Source organism: Leptopilina boulardi, unplaced genomic scaffold, assembly GCF_019393585.1.
Source record: "Leptopilina boulardi isolate dan_hultmark-lab unplaced genomic scaffold, ZJU_Lbou_2.1 LbouV2_341, whole genome shotgun sequence".
Taxonomy (NCBI): Eukaryota; Metazoa; Arthropoda; class Insecta; order Hymenoptera; family Figitidae; genus Leptopilina; species Leptopilina boulardi.
Genome location: NW_026137909.1, coordinates 598,505 through 616,469, shown reverse-complemented (window position 1 = coordinate 616,469; position 17,965 = coordinate 598,505). Strand labels below are relative to the sequence as shown.

General features: G+C 27.0%; 1 protein-coding gene across 1 annotated transcript; it reads right to left on the bottom strand.

The window, feature by feature from the left end:
• Positions 1-492: 492 nt before the first annotated feature.
• LOC127285686 (protein takeout-like) lies at positions 493-11,312 on the bottom strand. The gene is made up of 4 exons (XM_051311820.1): positions 11,006-11,312; positions 5,971-6,258; positions 3,283-3,432; positions 493-1,944 (listed from the first exon to the last, which is right to left on the bottom strand). The coding sequence occupies exons 1-4, from the start codon at positions 11,181-11,183 to the stop codon at positions 1,793-1,795; spliced, it is 768 nt and encodes a 255-aa protein (XP_051167777.1). The 5' UTR covers positions 11,184-11,312; the 3' UTR covers positions 493-1,792.
• Between the last annotated feature and the right edge of the window lie 6,653 nt (positions 11,313-17,965).

Here is a 17,965-nt window from a genome sequence, read left to right as displayed (position 1 = left end):
AAATTACACTAATATTGTTGAAACATCTATTTCAATATTGCTAAACTTGCAATTTTAGGGTCAGGTAAGGTTCAGGAAATATACTGTGCTATGCGGTTTGAAAGACTTATACTAATTTTTTTCATAAGATACGAACTGAGAGCGAACTAAATTATTTTGTTGTCGTAACCAAATGTTGGTTGGAATTTAAAAATGTTCAACCAAATAATTTTGTTGTCCTAATTAAATGTTTGGTTGAAATAGCTCAACAAATTTGTATCAGACAACCAAAATGGCCCAACTAAACGATTTTGTTCTACACGCAAAAGTCTATTATTCTTTGTCTAAGCTTGTACAAATCGGAAATTTGTAGATCAACAGGTTAACAAAAGTTTATACAGATTCTCGTCATTCAGGATTCTGGTCATTCGGGAAAATGGATTCAAAGGAATTGTCGGCTATACGCGTGCTACTCTTTTGGTAATTTATGGATCAGTGCATTCGACCAATGTATGATTTTTTTAAAATAAATATATTAGTAAAATTTGACAATATTTGGAAATTACACTATTTGAAGGTGACTTGGGCGTTGCAATTTAAATTATCAATAAACAATGAAATATCGGTTAATTCACTCGTCATACATTATTATCTATTATTTAATAAATATTAAACTTTCCTAAAATATATAATTTTAAACAACTAAAATACTATTTTTCTACAGTACAGCAGTTTGTTTTAAATATTAAATATGAAAAAAGTATACATTATAGTACCTATGCTTTTTTCTAATCTGGTGAAATTACACAGGTACACAAAAAATAAAAAGTTGTTTGGCCCAGACACAACACTAGTCTATTTCCATGTATTTTTTCCCGCTGAATCCGAATCATAAGTCAGAATTGTCAGATTGGTATTCATTTTTGAGATAAACTCAAAAAACTGCTCAGAAAAAAGAATAAAATCAAAAAGTGAAAAATTTTTTGAATGACACTGAGCTAGTGTAATTCCATGTATTTTTTGCCACTGAAACCGAATCTAAAGTCAGAATTGTTAGGTTCGCTCAAAGTTTTAAGATAATTGCAAAAAACTCAAGTAACAAAAAACTTAACATCAATTTTTTTGGAATTATCTTCAAAATTTGAGCCAATCTGGCAATTCTGACTTTGAATTCGGATTCAGCGGCAAAAAATACATGGAATTACACTATCGCAGTGACATTCATAAATTTTTTGATTTTATTTTTTTCTGAGCAGTTTTTTGAATTTATTTCAAAAGTAAAAACCAATCTGACAATTCTGACTTCGGATTCAGCGGGAAAAAATACATGGAAAGAGACGAGTGTAGTGTCTCGGTCAAACAGCTTTTTATTTTTTGTGTGCCTGTGTTATTAACGTGAAAATGAACATAGTTTTTAAACACGTGAATTTCGGGTGGTATATTGAAACAATTACACTTTAAAATACACGTAGAAGTCGATAAATATATAAATAATATCTTCTATTATTCCTAAACGGTTACATATAAGTAAGAATAAACGTCAGTTTTGAATTTTGTGACGCCAAACGGGGTCTCAGGACTTATTTATTAAGAAATTGTAAAAAAGAAAATTTTTTGCGTAAAATTCCACGTCGAAGTATTTCAAACTACTACGTATAATTTGCATAAGTACATGGAAATTCAAATAGATTTTTACGCAATACGAATTTCTATATATTGTTTTACGTGAACATTTTCACCTGGGTAATTATTTAATTTACATTTTAATTTAAGAATTATATAATAAGCAGACTTATAACACAGTATTTATAATTTAATTTTCCATCCAAGCATCGTAAGGCACTTGAGAAAAGAGATTTTCCACAAAATTACTCATTAAATGAACAAGCTTCCGTCTTATATCTGGTTTCATTTTCTTCAATAGATCTTGACTGTAGCTGTTGATAAACAAATTTAAAGCACTTTCTGCAAATAAAAGTTATTATTTAAAGCTTGATAAAAATTGATTAAGACTTGATTAAAAATTAAATTAATTGCTCAAGCATGGTATTTGTCCACCAGCCATTCTTAGTCAATAATATATTTTACTTATTCCGACTTATAATAAATCATAATTCATCCCGCAATATTTATTTAAAAATATACTATTTAATTTAAAATTTAATTAAATTTACTTATTTAGTCATCTGAATATTAAAGTTCGGCATATATTGGCACTTTAATGAAATATGTAATTTTTGAGAATATATTTTTTGACAAAATATTACACTGTCTAACAAAAAAAATTGTTTGCACTTATATGGAGACCTATTACAAGTTGTAAGTCTAGTATGACTAAAAGAGATGGTATACCGGGAATTTCCCAAACACCACCAAAATTTCGGTAAAAACAACTTTTTAGTGTATTCATGTACAGAATTACTCATAACTTCCTCCATTTTTAACTAATTTTGCTTTCGTTTGAAAGGGAAAAATCAAAATTTTTGAATAAACGCATTTAATCCTCCTAGCGTACACATCATTTAACCAAGACAGTTCAAAATCACACAATTCCGTTAATTTTCAACCAATCTTATTAAGAAATAGCTCATTTTACTTGTAATTAAACGAACTTTCAAAATATTGATTTTAAAAACATCCCCGATATCAAAAAACAACCTAAAACTTCGTTAAAGATGAAAAAATCTAAAAATTGCAAAAACTTTCAACTGCAGGCTCGTCAGTTTTTATTTTGACTAAACAAGCAATACGCCGTTAAAAAGATGTACTTTCCCCCTTTAAAGCAAAAAAAATTTGTAAATCGGTTAAAAATTTAGTACGTTATGAGTAATTCTTCACATGAATACATCAAAAAACGATTTTTTACCGTAAAATGAAATTTCGGAGGTGTTTGGGAAATTCTTGATATATCATCTCTTTTAGTACTACTAGATCTGCAACTTGTAATTTGTCTCCATAAAAGTGCAAAAAAATTTGTTTTTGGTACACAAAGTTATAGTTTGGGCACATGACAGCGAATTCTTTTACTATTTTTGACTTCTAAACATAATTTCATTTGCACTTATCAAATATTTTACAAGAAAACCTGTGAAAAACATTATCATGTGAAAGCATAACAGTCGTGAAGTTGTTTTAATTGATCAGCTGATTAATTTAGTCAGATTGTTAAAATCTACAGCGTGTGATCAATTAATTAATTGAAACAAATTCACGAAAAGAACCTACATAGGATCCTATATGTATAGGAATTTTGAGTAAGAATGAATATGATAATAACATACTTTCTGCAATTTGCATACTTACGGAGAATACTATTTCCTTCGTGTATATTATTTACTTCCATCTTTATTTCACGAACACTAAAATCCATCTTTAACTGTTGCAACTTAAGATACTGTCTATTGTGTACATTAAAAAGCTTTGCACGTATAAAAACTTTAGCTTTAACTCCTTCTATAAAAATAGAAAAATTAGAATTAATTTTAGTAATAATCTCTAACGTATCGTGTAAATATCAACAGAATTTCGTCAACATACGTGCGATATATAATTTAAAACAAAATGTCTAACTAAATTGTTCAAAAACTGAGTACAGTAACTACTTTTATGAAATTTACTCTAATTTAATTTTAATATCAAATAAAATACACTTAACATAAAAGTGTCCGGTAGTTATCTGACACTTTTCTACTTTATTTTTTAATTACACAGGTCTACAAGGTTTATTTTATGAGATATCAGAGTGTTTTCCCATGTATTTTTGTGTGTTGAACACGATCCCGGGTTCAAAAATTGCATATCACGTCAAGATTTTGAGTAAAGTGGGGGTAAATTCTCCCACTTTCAACACTTCTTTTCTCCGAATCCTGACGCGCTAAAGAATTTTATATAGGCTTAAATTAAAGCTTTAATCTACCAAAAAGTCGGTCACTTTACGTTTATTTATAAAATTAAAAGATATATTTTATATGGAAAGGTAAAAAATTCTTTGTATTAAATTTTAAATAAAATAAATAATAAATTTGTATTAAATTCTTTCTTTAAAAAATTTTGGAGCCTTTACCCCATTTTTTTTCTATTTCAAATTAATTTATTTTGCGTAGGAGTAAGATCTTTCATCCCCCAATAGTCGACCACTTAATTTTTTTTAAATTAAAAGAAATCAGTTATGTAGAAAGATAAAAAATTCTTTAATCTCAATATTACGTCACTTTTTACTTTGCATACTAGTATTTAAGTAAAATTTATATATTATAAATTAAAAGCTGATGTTGGAGTACGACTACTGTTGCGACATTTTCTTAAGTGGCCGGCTACTGTATTATTCACCCCATATCGGTCTTAAAGTGTAGGATTAAAACTTTAATTAAAGTCTATACAAAAGTATTTAGCACACCGGGATTCATAGAAAAAAATACTGAAATTTCTTAAAAACACGTTTTCGGGGTATTTATCCCCTTTTTTTTAATTTCAAATTTTTTTATTTTCGGTATATGGGTCTTAAAGTGTAGGATTTAAGCTTTAATTTAAGCCTATATAGATGTCATTAGCAAGTCGGGATTTGGAGAAAAAGAATATTAAAACTCTCAGAAACTCGATTTTTGGGGTCTTTACCCCCACTTTTTTCAAAATTTTTTTTTTATCTTATGCATATGGATCTTAAAATATATGTTATAAGCTTTAATTTAAGCCTATATAGAAGTCTTTAGCACGTCAGGATACGGAGAAAATAAATGTTGAAAACCCTCAAAAACACGGTTTATGGGGACTTTACCCCCACTTTACTCAAAATTTTGACGTGATAAGCAATTTTTCTTAAGTCTTATTTTGTAGACCTGTGTTATTTATAGTTTATTTTAAAGTTATTATTAAAAGAATCTACATATATTGAATTACATTAACTAAAAATATTGAATAATGTATAAATAACAGTTAATTTATCACTGCAAATTATACCTTATTTTTTATATTACTCATGTCCGGAGCAACCAGACTTTCTCTTATATGAAATGAGAGACATTAATAAATCCAAATAACTTTTGTTTCAATTTTAATTTGATAGAATTCTGAAAGACACAATTTTCTTTAGACAATTTTTTATTTATTCGAATTATTAGTTGACAGAAATTTAATTTAACCGATATTTACACATTACAAATTTTTTAAATAACCAAATATTTATTTAAGAAAATCTCAGACGATTTTCTAAAATAATATTTCAATAAAATGATGATTCTCTCGTTGATATTTCAGAATATTATACCCCTACTGGATAACCCACATTGGTTTCAACATGGAAACCTATATTGGATTCCATGCGGAATCCATAAAGGTTTCCATATAAAAGCACCCCGGAATTTCGAACAGGATTTGGTGTAGGAATCTACTTGGAATCCAATAAAAGATTGAAAAATTTGACATTTAAAAAAATACATTTTTTTTATATTTGGAAAACGGTAAAAGGTACACAAAATGTGATAAAATTTTGTGGTCACTCCACATATTAAAAATGTTTACTACTAGTAAATTAAAATTTCAAGTTTTAAAAAATGTTAATACTCAAAAAAATTTTTTGTTTGATTAAAAAATTCTACGTGGGATTTCATATTGGATCCTATATGTGCGTAATTTTAAATGGAATTTCACATGGGAAACTGTAAGGTATTCCATATGGTTTCTTACTACAATCATGTCCGAAATTCGTGTGTTCTTATGTGTGTGAATCTTCATGGATTTCTACATGGAACCTAATTAGGTTTATATGTGGAATCCTATGAGGGATTTTCCAGTAGGGACGGACGTTAAGGAAATATTCGGAAATTAGTTTATCACCCTAGAATATCCTCAGGACATCATAGGGATATCATAATTCCCCAAGATCAAATGATATGTCCAGAACGTCCGTTGCAATATCCTGAATATCTGGATGATATGAGGATAAATATTATTCACATAATTACTCATAAAATAATTTATTATTATTGAACTTACTGTATTCACCCCAGTAATCACCAGCACCACCAGCTTGTACAAAAACTAAAGTACCACTTGATCGGTATTTAGCAACAGCTCCAATCTTTGGAATATCTAAGACAACTTGTAATAGTACTTCACTATCACTAATGTTTGATTGAAGCTCCAAAACTCGCAATGTTGATACACCTTTTGCAGTTATGTTTCTAAATTGTGCTCTGTAGTTATTTGGAGCCTCTCCTATTGCAATGTTTATTTGATCCAAAATAATAGGTTCAACTTCTGGATATCCTAACTGTGGTAAACCTAGTACAGTGAAAATCAATAATATAATAATAAAGTAAAAATTTACTAATTATATATGAACAAGACATTAGTTCACATTGCATTAGTTGCCTAATATGAATACAGTAGAATCCTTTTAATTAAATATATTTTTATTCTACTTTTACACAACCCAAGCAGCACGGTATAACCCCTGAATATCACCGTGAAATATTCCCATGCTTTTCTGTGAAATTCAAAATGTCCGCCTCATGGGAATATTCCACGGTAAAATTCAGGGAATATTTTAGTGGCATTGAGGGGAAATTCAGGTGATATTAAGGGAATATTCCACAGTTATATTAAATTTTTTTTCAAGTGTTGAAATCATGGAAATATGTTACAAATTTTTTATTTTAATAAGGAGGAAGATTAAAAAAAATTTTGAAAAAAATGTAATAGTGTCATCAAATGTGTGTTTTTTTCGTCCAAAACGACAAAAATAGCATATTAGACGAAAGAGTGCTTCGGTCAAAAAACAAGTATAAACGCGCACTCGCTAGAATTGCAAAAATCAATACAAAGCTCAGCACAACGTGCTCTTTGAGGATGAGGAAGAAACTCTCTGAAACTATTCAAGTGTCCATAATTTTCTTTTTTCTAAATGAAAGGTGAAATCCAAAGAAATCGTTACATGTAAATTAAAATTTTTTAAAATTAGGCCAAATTAACTAAAAATTAATTCAAAAATGTTTTTTTACTTTTTTTGGATGAAAATTTTAAAATTTTCTTTTATATAATATTAAATTAAACTACATATATTTAACTATATTGTCTGTAATTTTTACAAAATCTGTTCAACAGTTTTGGAAATATAGTGTTTTCAAAAAATAATGCATTGATTTTCAAAATGGTGTAGCGGGAACAATGTTGAAAAATCCTTTGGGGGTTAAAACTATCTCACCTGAAACAATTACTTCCCCAGTTTCAGAGAAATCGAAAGACCACTTGCAAATCGCTTATTTTCTGACAAAGTCTCACCCTATAATAACATTTTTACACCGAAAAAAATGTAATTAATTATAAAAGAAAATTCTTTAGATAGAAAAATTATTTTAATCAAATAAAAATAATAAAATTTTTAAAAAATCATTTTTTGCCCATAACTTTGAAAAAATGTTAGGATACCTATGAATATTTTTCTTTAATTTTGTAGAGTTTTTTGACACTAGAACTACCGAAGATCCTGCATATCTAGAACTACCACTGGTACATTTTGTCTCATTATTCATTTGTTTTTTTTATTAACATTTAAAAGTTAGAAAAATAAAGTGATACATGATTTTTATAGGTTTTTTCACGTAGATTACAAATCCGAAGTCAGAAATCCTCCAGCATTTTAATTTTTCACTAAAAAATAGGTTTGAGTGATAAAAAACTGCGATTTTTATGTTAACTTTAGAGCAATATAGAAAATTATCCCGAAAAGTTGCAAACTTCCGGTAGGCCTTAAAATAATAAATAAACCTTCAACAATAAACTATGTATATGAAAACCCCAAAACTTTAATTGAGATTTTGCCAAAAACGATTTTTTTGATAAGCGCGTTTCATCAGCAGTTTCGTACACTAACTTCCGCTGCGCTGCTTACCATGTAGATTTGTATCAAAAACGCATGTCTTGTAAATATTAATATAGGCAATTACAATACAAAATAAGCATAATTCCACATATATTATCATTGTTTACACTTTCAATGAACTGTACAAAATGATTATTTTTTAATTTTGTAATAATAATTGTTTTTAACAATATTAATAACCATGGAAAACTCAAAAAAGATTTAAAGTCAGAAAATTTCAGCCCTCTAGCTAGTCATTAACGAAAGATTCACAAGAAAAACCGTGCGCCGCGGGACAAAATGTACCGTCGGTAGTTCTAGTGTTAAAATATAATTATTCAACAATTTCTTAATATTTATAAAATTTGTAATCAATAAAGCAAATTTTTTAAGATTAGTTTTCTAGAAAGTAAAAAATTGAGGAAAATATAAAGTAATAAAATTTTGTGTCAAATGTATAAATTTCTAATTATTGTATTTTAATTAATTTACTAGTGATATTTAATTCAATATTATTATTTTTATAGTTATTTTCGTTTTTAATAGCAGGTGTCGTTCACTGTCAGGGTGTCGGTCTCTGTACCTTTTACCCTAGCATCAATTTACACACTGGATAATTTTACAGTACCAAACTTTTGATTTAAATAGTTTCGTTTTTTCGTTTTATATAATACACCGTCCGACACGATTTTTGTCCCACAAAAAAATCCAACAATTTCGGAAACTAAAACCCAAAACAATACCTGTGTTTGGCCGTTTTTCTAGATCAAGTCGTTTGTGGTTTTTAGGGTTAAAACAACCCTTAAATGAAAAGTGACAAGATATCTTTGAAAAATTATTAATATTTTATAAAACTTGGTATTTTGGGGTTTTCGGGGTCGATGATTATTAATCTGATGTCAGATTTTGCAAAATTCAAAATGGTGGATTCAATATGGTGATTAAATTTTTAAAAAGTTATTAATTTTTTATTTTATATCCGCCATTTTTAATTTTGAAAATTTAACATCAGATTCGACATCAGCTACCCCAAAAACTCCTCCTCCATACCAAATTTTATAAAAAATTAACAACTTCTTAAAATTTTGACCGCTATATTGGGTCCGCCATTTTGAATTTTTTAAAAATCTGACATCAGATTAATAATCAGCGACCCAGAAAACCCCCAGATACCAAGTTTTATAAAAAATTAATAATTTTTAAAAGATATCTTGTCACTTTTCATTTAGGGATTGTTTTCACCCCTAAAACCACAAACAACTTGATCTAGCAAAACGGCCAGACACGGGTAATTTTTTTTTGGTCCTAGTTTCCGAAAATGTTGGATTTTTTTGTGGGGCAAAAAAAAGTTGAATTTTGTCGGACGGTGATATACTTTTCAATCAATAAAATTGTTATTGAATCAATGACAGGAAATTCAATAGCATGGAACTATTTGATTCAACAGTATTTTTTTCTCAGTGTACTGTTATTTTATCCAGAGTTTTTAACATTTTGGAAATTTAAAAATTTTGAAGAACCTGCCTTTTTTGCCTTATTTATTAAAAAATATTTATGTATCTTTAAAAGTATTATGAACAATTTGGAGAATATTTAAAAACGAAGTTATTGATGTTAAAAATCTATCTCTGCAAATACCTAAAAATATAACTTAGCACCTTCTTAAAATTATAATATATAATAAGGTTAATATTTAAATATTATTTCTAAAAAAATATGTATAAAAAAATAAAGAGATATATAAAAATCAATTTTCAACATTTTGAATGTTCATAAAATATAATTTTTTTATAGTTTTCCAAAATTCAAAATGGCAAACAAAGTACTTAAAATTTAAAAATCAATTGGATTTAATTTAAAATTGTTACTCGCGGGCTTTTGGGATCGCTAATTTCAAATTTGACATTAAACTTTAAAAATTCAAAATGGCGGACCCAAAATAACGGACGAAAAAATTAATCGGTTGTTTATAACAGTATAAATATTTATTTACTTTAAAAATAAGAAATCTTATTCAAAAAAAATTTAATAAATTTCATATTAATCTTAAAAACTTACTTTATTTAAATTTTGTAAATAGGGAAAACTATCGGGCCCTGGTTAGAATGAACATATTTAGGAATTTTGAATCTTTACAATTATCTCGATTTTTTATGATTTCATATAAAAAAATCTTAATGAAAATTCTAACAATAAGTATTTAATTTTTTTCAAACTAGTTTAAAAATTTCTCTCAAATAATATGTTTGTTTCATCTGTTTGTTACTTCCAAAAAAATTTTTATATGTAGGACATGGTAATGAGTGAATGTAGTAAAAATTCATGACACGGTTCGTACATATATGCTTTCTTCCAAACGTCAATTTTTTTAAACTAACTTCTGATTTTCATCCTTAAATCATATCTCAATTTGTTATAAACAATATATAGTACTTTACAATTATCATGTATTTTATTATTTTATAAATTTTTCGTTAAGAATTGAAACTTAAAATTTTATGAAGTTAAATGTCTTTCCTTTTCTAACTGTTTTATGTGATACATGCAATACAATGATGTCGCGTGACCAGAATCATTTAGCCTGAAGCGAAAGTCAATATGTCAGTTTTAGTTGACTAAGATTTATAAGAATCAATAATATTTTGTTTGAATGTTTAGTTATATTTTTATCACTTTGTGGATATTCAAAAACTCCAATCAAGAGTAAAAGAAACTTCTAAGATTTAAAATTAAAGTGTCATCTGAATAAATTTCGAAATCAATTCACACACAATTTATTATCAGTGAAAATTACCTATTGGTTTACTATTTTTTAAAAATATTAAATTGTATATTAAAAACATTATAATTAAATATATATTTAATTATAGATTAATTGTAAAAATATAAAATTTTATTCTTCCTTTACTTTTATGAATTTTGTAAGATAAAAACTTTTCCATATTTGATTATTGTTAATTATTATTTACTTAGTTAATTTTTTTTTAAATTATATTTATCATTCCATATGTATAAAAAAATTTATAAGCAAAACGTTGAAAATAATTGTCTTTCACATTTTGTTAATGAAATGCCAAAAAATTTTGAGGATAACTTATTTTCATTAAAATATTATTTTATTTTGAAAAGCAGTTTCAAAAAAAGTGTTAAATATTTTATATTCCTCACCTTTTCGGAATTGTCGTATAAGTTCATTAGACGATTTTAATAAACAGATATCAAAACTAGGATCTCTTTTGGAACATGGTTCGAGAAATTCTAATCCTTTATATTTTCCAATAGCTTGCACTTTTAAATTAATCACCAATATGCTTAAATATAAAATTATAAAAGTTCTTTTGAGCATTTTACTGTTTGTTTGTCCTCTAATTTGTGTCTAATTCTCACAAAAACGATCACCGTTAAACGAGTATCAAGGAAGTTCAACGCGCTGAGTAACCGGTTTCGAGAGACGGAGCTTCAATTTAAACTACCTTGACATTGCCCCAGCCAAAAAAGTGTTCCGGAGTAGAGGCAGAGAAGAGTATTATAGCATTCTTTTTAAATTACAGAAACGCCTACTAAGTATATGTAAATTGAGTAAATCATTATTTTAATTTCTTAAAGTTGTTGTATAATTTAATATAACTGAGTTTTTTGCACGGAGAAAAATAGTCAGCTATATTAGCTAAAATTTAGTTACTTTAACTAACCCCAATTACTATTATATGGATAGCAATTATTGTTAGCTAATACAGCTAATAATTAGCTTCCATAGCTAATATGTTTTGCTGTGGCAGCTAAATATTAGCTACCAGAGCTAAGAATTCGCTATCCATATATTAGCAAACTCATTTTTCTATCGCTAATCTTTCTCTATCGTTCTCAATTGAATTAATTATTAGTGCATTAAGATGACAATAACACTTTTACCGGCGGGAATAATTTGAAAAAGTTTATTTAATTTGTTTTATAATTATAAAATTATTAAAGTATGAAATCCCTGACATAAATATTTGCAAATTTAAAAAGAAACATCAATAAAAATGCAAACAAAATTAATTAAAAAGTATTATATTAAAAATTATTATACTATAAAGGCCTTGATTTGCACAACTTTTTCGACTTTTATCAACTTTTTTGGTGAATGCGACTATTTTCGATTAAATTTCATAAAATATGACTTTTTCAAAGAAAATTTTTCTAACAAAATAGAATTTTTTCAATATAAAATGTACATTTTCCAAAATTAAATTATTTAAAAAAATATTAATATAATATCAAACTATTGGTTTTAACTAATAAATAACACCGTAAAAACATTTTTAGTGTGATACCCAAGTAAATCGACGCATTTTTCTGTTTAATACAGCCGCACGAAAAAAATGGTGTTAAAAAATGTGGTGACAGTTTTGTGACCATCTTATCCGAAACTAAAAAAAAATTTAATTTTTACTTTTTCAGTCATTTTAATTTTTTTCTATATTTATATGAGGCATTCTCTAAAAAAGCCACATAAAAATTTTTTTTTCTTGGCAATGATATATGTTTTAGTATATGTAAAAACTAAAATAAAAAACATAATTTCAAATCCGTGTAATGCGGGGTTGCTATACTGCTATACTATCTGAAAATGTTCCTTATTTCATCACCTTTTTACCCCCCAAAGGGAATTTTGGGACAGCAATATTTGTATGAGTTATAAATTAAAAACCAGCTCAGCGGAACGTTATCAATCTGAGCAAATGCTTCGCTTGCCTAAAATATGTAAATAGAAGAAAAAGGATACCTAGTGGTATTTTTGGGTACTCAAATTTTATACACGACAGCATTTGCTCAGATTAATAACGTTGCGCTGAGCCGGTTTTTAATTTATAACTCATACACATATTGCTGTCCCAAAATTCCCTTTGGGGGGTAAAAAGGTGATGAAATAAGAAAAATTTTCAAGTAGTTTTGAAAAAAATTGAAGGGGGCATAAGGGGTTAAAAATTAAAAAACAAACTTTTTTAAATTTTTTCTATGAAATATTGTTTTTTCAATTGTTTGCGGCACATAGTTTAAAAGATTACGAAATTCTACAAAAAAACTCTCTGGGTATTTTAAAATTCATTCATTTTATAGTTATAGCGGTTTGAAAATTATTTTTCGAAAAAGTTTGACTCCTGTCTGTATGGCAATCCCGCATTACACGGACCTAAAATCATGTTTTTTATTTTAATTTTTACATATATCAAAAATATATTGTTACCAAAAAAAAATTTTTTTAAGTTGCTTTTTTCAAAGAATGCCTCATATACTTATTTTTATACAACATTCACACGACTGTGGTAAATTTGACTTTTTGAGTTTACAAATTTTTAAAATGTCATTAAAAACATTAAAAGAGAAATCTACCCAAGAAAAACAGGCAATTAAAATTGATTTTAATTCGTTTGTTACAATCCCCAGTAATTATGACAAACTTAGAATTTCTCGTTTCTGGAAGAAAAAGGACTAGAAATGAAGAAAATTGTCAAAAAAAATTGCAAAAAATAAGGTACTACTTCTTAAATTTTATTAATATATAAATAATATCTATTACAAAAAATGTATGATTTAAAATAAAGAATTTGTATAAATTATATCCTTATTTATATAAAAAAATAAAAATTATAATGTTTTCATTTTCGAAGTCCTTCTTTAGAGTATTCATAATAATATTTTTTTTATTTTTCAATAACTAATTGTTTTATTTTAACAAGTACAAACCTATAGCTATTCATTCAGAATTTGAAATTTTAATTTGAATTTTTTGCAATTTAGGGAAAACGTGACAAAATGTGAAATATTAATATAAAAAGAATGAGACTTCTGAAAATATATTTCATTCTTTAGTAAATGTATTTCAAATTTTAGTAAATATTTACAAAACTTCAATATGAATTATAACATATTTGATAAAATTTCTACTCTATACTAATTAAAATTTCTTATAGTGTATATAATAATATAATATAATAATCTTCTTTAAGTGTATAATAATTAATTGTTATATAATTTTATTAAATATAATTTCATTATATATAATTTTCTTTTAAAATAAAGAGCTTAAAAAAATTTTTAATTTAATTTTAATCATAAATTTAACAAAATAGTCATTTTAATTTCTTAATAGGTTTATTTTATTATTTATTATTATTATAATTATTATTATCTTTCATACGAATTTTTATATAATTAGAATTCAAATATAAGTGATTTTTCTTACTACACATTTTATACTTATAACCACAAAATTCTGAACAAAGTTTTTAGCCTTCAAATGAACAAAATATTTTTTTCAATCTATAAATCATTAAAAATTATTATGTCATTGTAAAATAAAACAGTAAATTAAACAATTATTAAATTAGTAACTTCCTTTTAGATATTTAAAACAATATTTTGTAATAAAATTCGTACTTAAAGAAGTTGCAAAAAAAATTTTTTTATTTGAAAGTTTAAAACTTTTGCCTCATATTATATATAAATTTTGTCAAATTATAATTAGGATATATGAATATTCACTTAAAAGAAAATTCTATGCAACGAAATTCAACCTAATAAAAATTCATTTAAATGGCTATTATATAAAATGAAAATTGGAGCAAATAAATATTATTAAAAAATGAATATAGATGAAATAAAAAATTTTGTGAAGTGAATTTTAGGGTATATAAAATTTGTGCAAAATAATGATTCGAATGTTTGAAAAGTTTTTAAATAAATTAATTGGGATAATAGGGATTTCACTATATTATTAAATTATTTGGTCATAATTGAGAACATTATTGTAGGGTAAAGAATACATTTCAGAATCAGGCAAAACAGTCGAGGCAAAAATATTCAAAGCAATCATTGATTGTTGTACAAGAAAATACTTTGAAAATGTTACGACAGATAAACAGAAGGAATTATATCAAAGGTTTTGGAACTGCGGTGATTACCACCTTAAAAACGTAATGTTGAGTGGAATGATGACTCAAAAAAACACTTCAAACATTTGTAATAGCGGTTATTTGTATTCTAGAATTGTTAGGTGGGAATATTTATTTCATTCTCAAAATAACAATATTGGTTTTTGCAAAAAGTTTTTTTTTAATTTTTTTACAAATAAGTAGAAAAAGATTAAAAACAATTAAAAAAAATCAAATCTAATGATACGTTAGAAGACAATAGAGGAAAGCATTCTAATCATTTTATAAAATTGACTGATGAAATCAAGCAATTAATAAAATTACATTGTGAATCACTTCCTCACTCCAAGTCACATTATAGTCGCGAAAAAACGAATTTAAATTATTTTACTCAACCTGATTTGTCTATGTCAAAAATGTATAAAATTTTTGTAAAATATTACCAATCAGTTACTGGTAATATTACTCCTCCTATAGAAGAGTCGTCTTATGAAAAATATTTTAATTATAATATAAATTTTACATTTAGTAAACCACGAACGAACGTTTGTGACATTTGTTTCGAAAATGAAAAGATTAATAGCTTACATCAAGAATATTTAAACCATCTGGACAATGTAAAACATTATTTTTCTATGAAACAGAATATGATGTCAGAAAATAATGTTTTATTTTGTAAATTCGATTATGGGCAAAATTTGCCTTTGCCCAAAATACCAGCAACAAATCAATTTTATAAAAGATTATTATGGTTTAATGTACTTAATATGCATGTTTTAAATGATAATAACAAAAGAAGCTACATGTTCACTTCAATCGAAGGACTTTTCAAAAAAGGAGGCAATACAACGTGCAATACGTTACTATATGTCTTTGAAGAAGAATTTAAATTAGCATATTATAATACAATTTATTTTCAGATTCTTGTGGGGGGCAAAATAAAAATTATATTCTTTTGGCTTTTTTATCCGCACTGGCAGTGCATTTACAAATTGAAATTGTACATTTGTATCCAGTTCGTGGGCACTCGTACTGTCAGTGCGATAGAAATTTTGGTTTACACGGAATTTAAAAAAAATTACAAACTACTGAAACACAAAAAGAATACGTTAATTTAATAAGAGTCGAGAAACCCTCCATTTATAATGATTGACTTAGAAAATATAGTAAAAGATTTTGAAAATTTTTTACAAACAAAAATAAAAGTTTCTAAATATATACTCATTAGTAAAGCAGTTAAAATACAATATTTTCCTAACGGGACAGTAAACATTTATAAAAATTATAATGACAAACCGATCCTCTTTACTAATGAGTTATTAATTACGATTGAAGAATTAAAACAATCATCGACTTTGACCATGCCAACCGGTATAACAAATGAGAAACAAGAAGACCTTAAATGTTTATTGAAATTTCTCACGCATGAGGGTCAGAATTTTTTTAGAAAATTATTTTAAAAAATTAACATTAAAACCAAAAAAGTAGACGGCAAAATACAAAAAAGAATAAAAAATTCAAAAAGAGGGGAAAAAATAATTTAAAAACCCCCAAATTAATTTTTATAACATAAAATTTTTTTTATTAACAAAAAAATTTATTATACCTTCCAATGACATATAGTCTATTTGTTAAAATTCATCGACAATATGTACACTAACTCTACCACTTATACCTGAGTGTTTATTACACTCTCTGACGACACCAAAACCTGAGGACTCGGAAGGGACCAGAGGATGCGGAAGCAGTTAGTCTGGTACAGAGCCTTTCGTCGCATAGACCCTGAACGCAGTTTCCTAAATTCTAAAATACGTTCTTAACACACGCACACAAAAATTCACTACTCAGTTAAAGTTAAAGAATAATGGTTTGTCACTTTATTAAAAACACTAGCCACAAACAACTGTATGATTAATAGAACATTAAAACAAAGTTTACTATTAATTCCGTGTTTTATTCTGTTTTTTCCAACAGGTTATGGGTCCAGAGCCTAGTGTATAAAGTGTACAATAAAACAGTCACTATAAACTCAAATAAAGACAGTGAACTTTTAAGACAAAAAAAATTATAAGTCTAAAAACAATAAGACAGAAAATTATCGTAAAATATCTGCGTGCGTGATATATGAAAAGTTTACAGTACAACTTCTCTTTAGTATGGAGTCAAAAGTTAGAGTTGTTGCTGATAAGAGAAGAACTGTGGGACGTGATTAAAGAAACAGCTCCAGTACCTGTTACTTCGACATGGACAAAAAGGGATGACAAAGCAAGAGCAACGATCGGTCTTCTTACTGAGGATAACCAACTTCTACACATTCAAGGCGCAAAAACCGCACAGGAAGCTTGGGACATGTTGAAAGAGCATCACCAAAAGGCAACAGTGTCTAATAAGATTTTTTTGTATAAAAGAATTTTTAAGCTTCAGCTTGCAGAAGGCGGGGATGTAGAAAATCACATATCAGAATTGTCGATGTTAATAAATAAACTAGCAGCTTTAGGAGATAAATTTAAGGATGAGCTTAAAACTTCACTTTTTCTAAACAGTTTACCAGACTCATATAACAGTCTAATTACAAGTTTAGAATGCAGAAGTGAGGAGACGCAAATCAGGCCAAGGAGCTGAAGCTAGTGATTCAGCAATGAAGGTTAATTTTAGGAATCAAAACAAGAAGGAATGCTATTTTTGTAAGAAACCAGGACACTTCAAAAAGGATTGTTTTCAATATAAAAAATGGAAAGCAGGAAAGAACGGACAAAGTAAAGCTAACACAGTGACCGAAAATCAAGAGATTGTAGATGAATATCTTTTCATAGCCAAGGTAGAGGATACAACATTACAAGAATCGTGCTTAAATGTTAACAAAGGAAATAAGTGTGAATTTTGGTACGTAGACTCAGGGGCAACAAGCCACATATGTAGCTCAAGAAAATTTTTTACGGAATTCAACTCCAAAGCTACAGGATTTGTACAATTTCCAGACAACAGCAAAAGAAGTGAAGTAAAAGGCATAGGTTCGGGAATATTGTTGACAACAAGACAATTAAAGTGAAAGTGCGGGACGTGCTTTATGTTCCATCGTTCGGGTCAATCTTGCTGTCAGTAAAAAAATTGAACAAAGAAGATTTCGAAGTAAATTTCAAGGACAATGACTGTAAAATAATAAAGAGTGGAAAAGTGGTTGCCTTTGCGCGTTTGGGCAACAGCAAAGAAG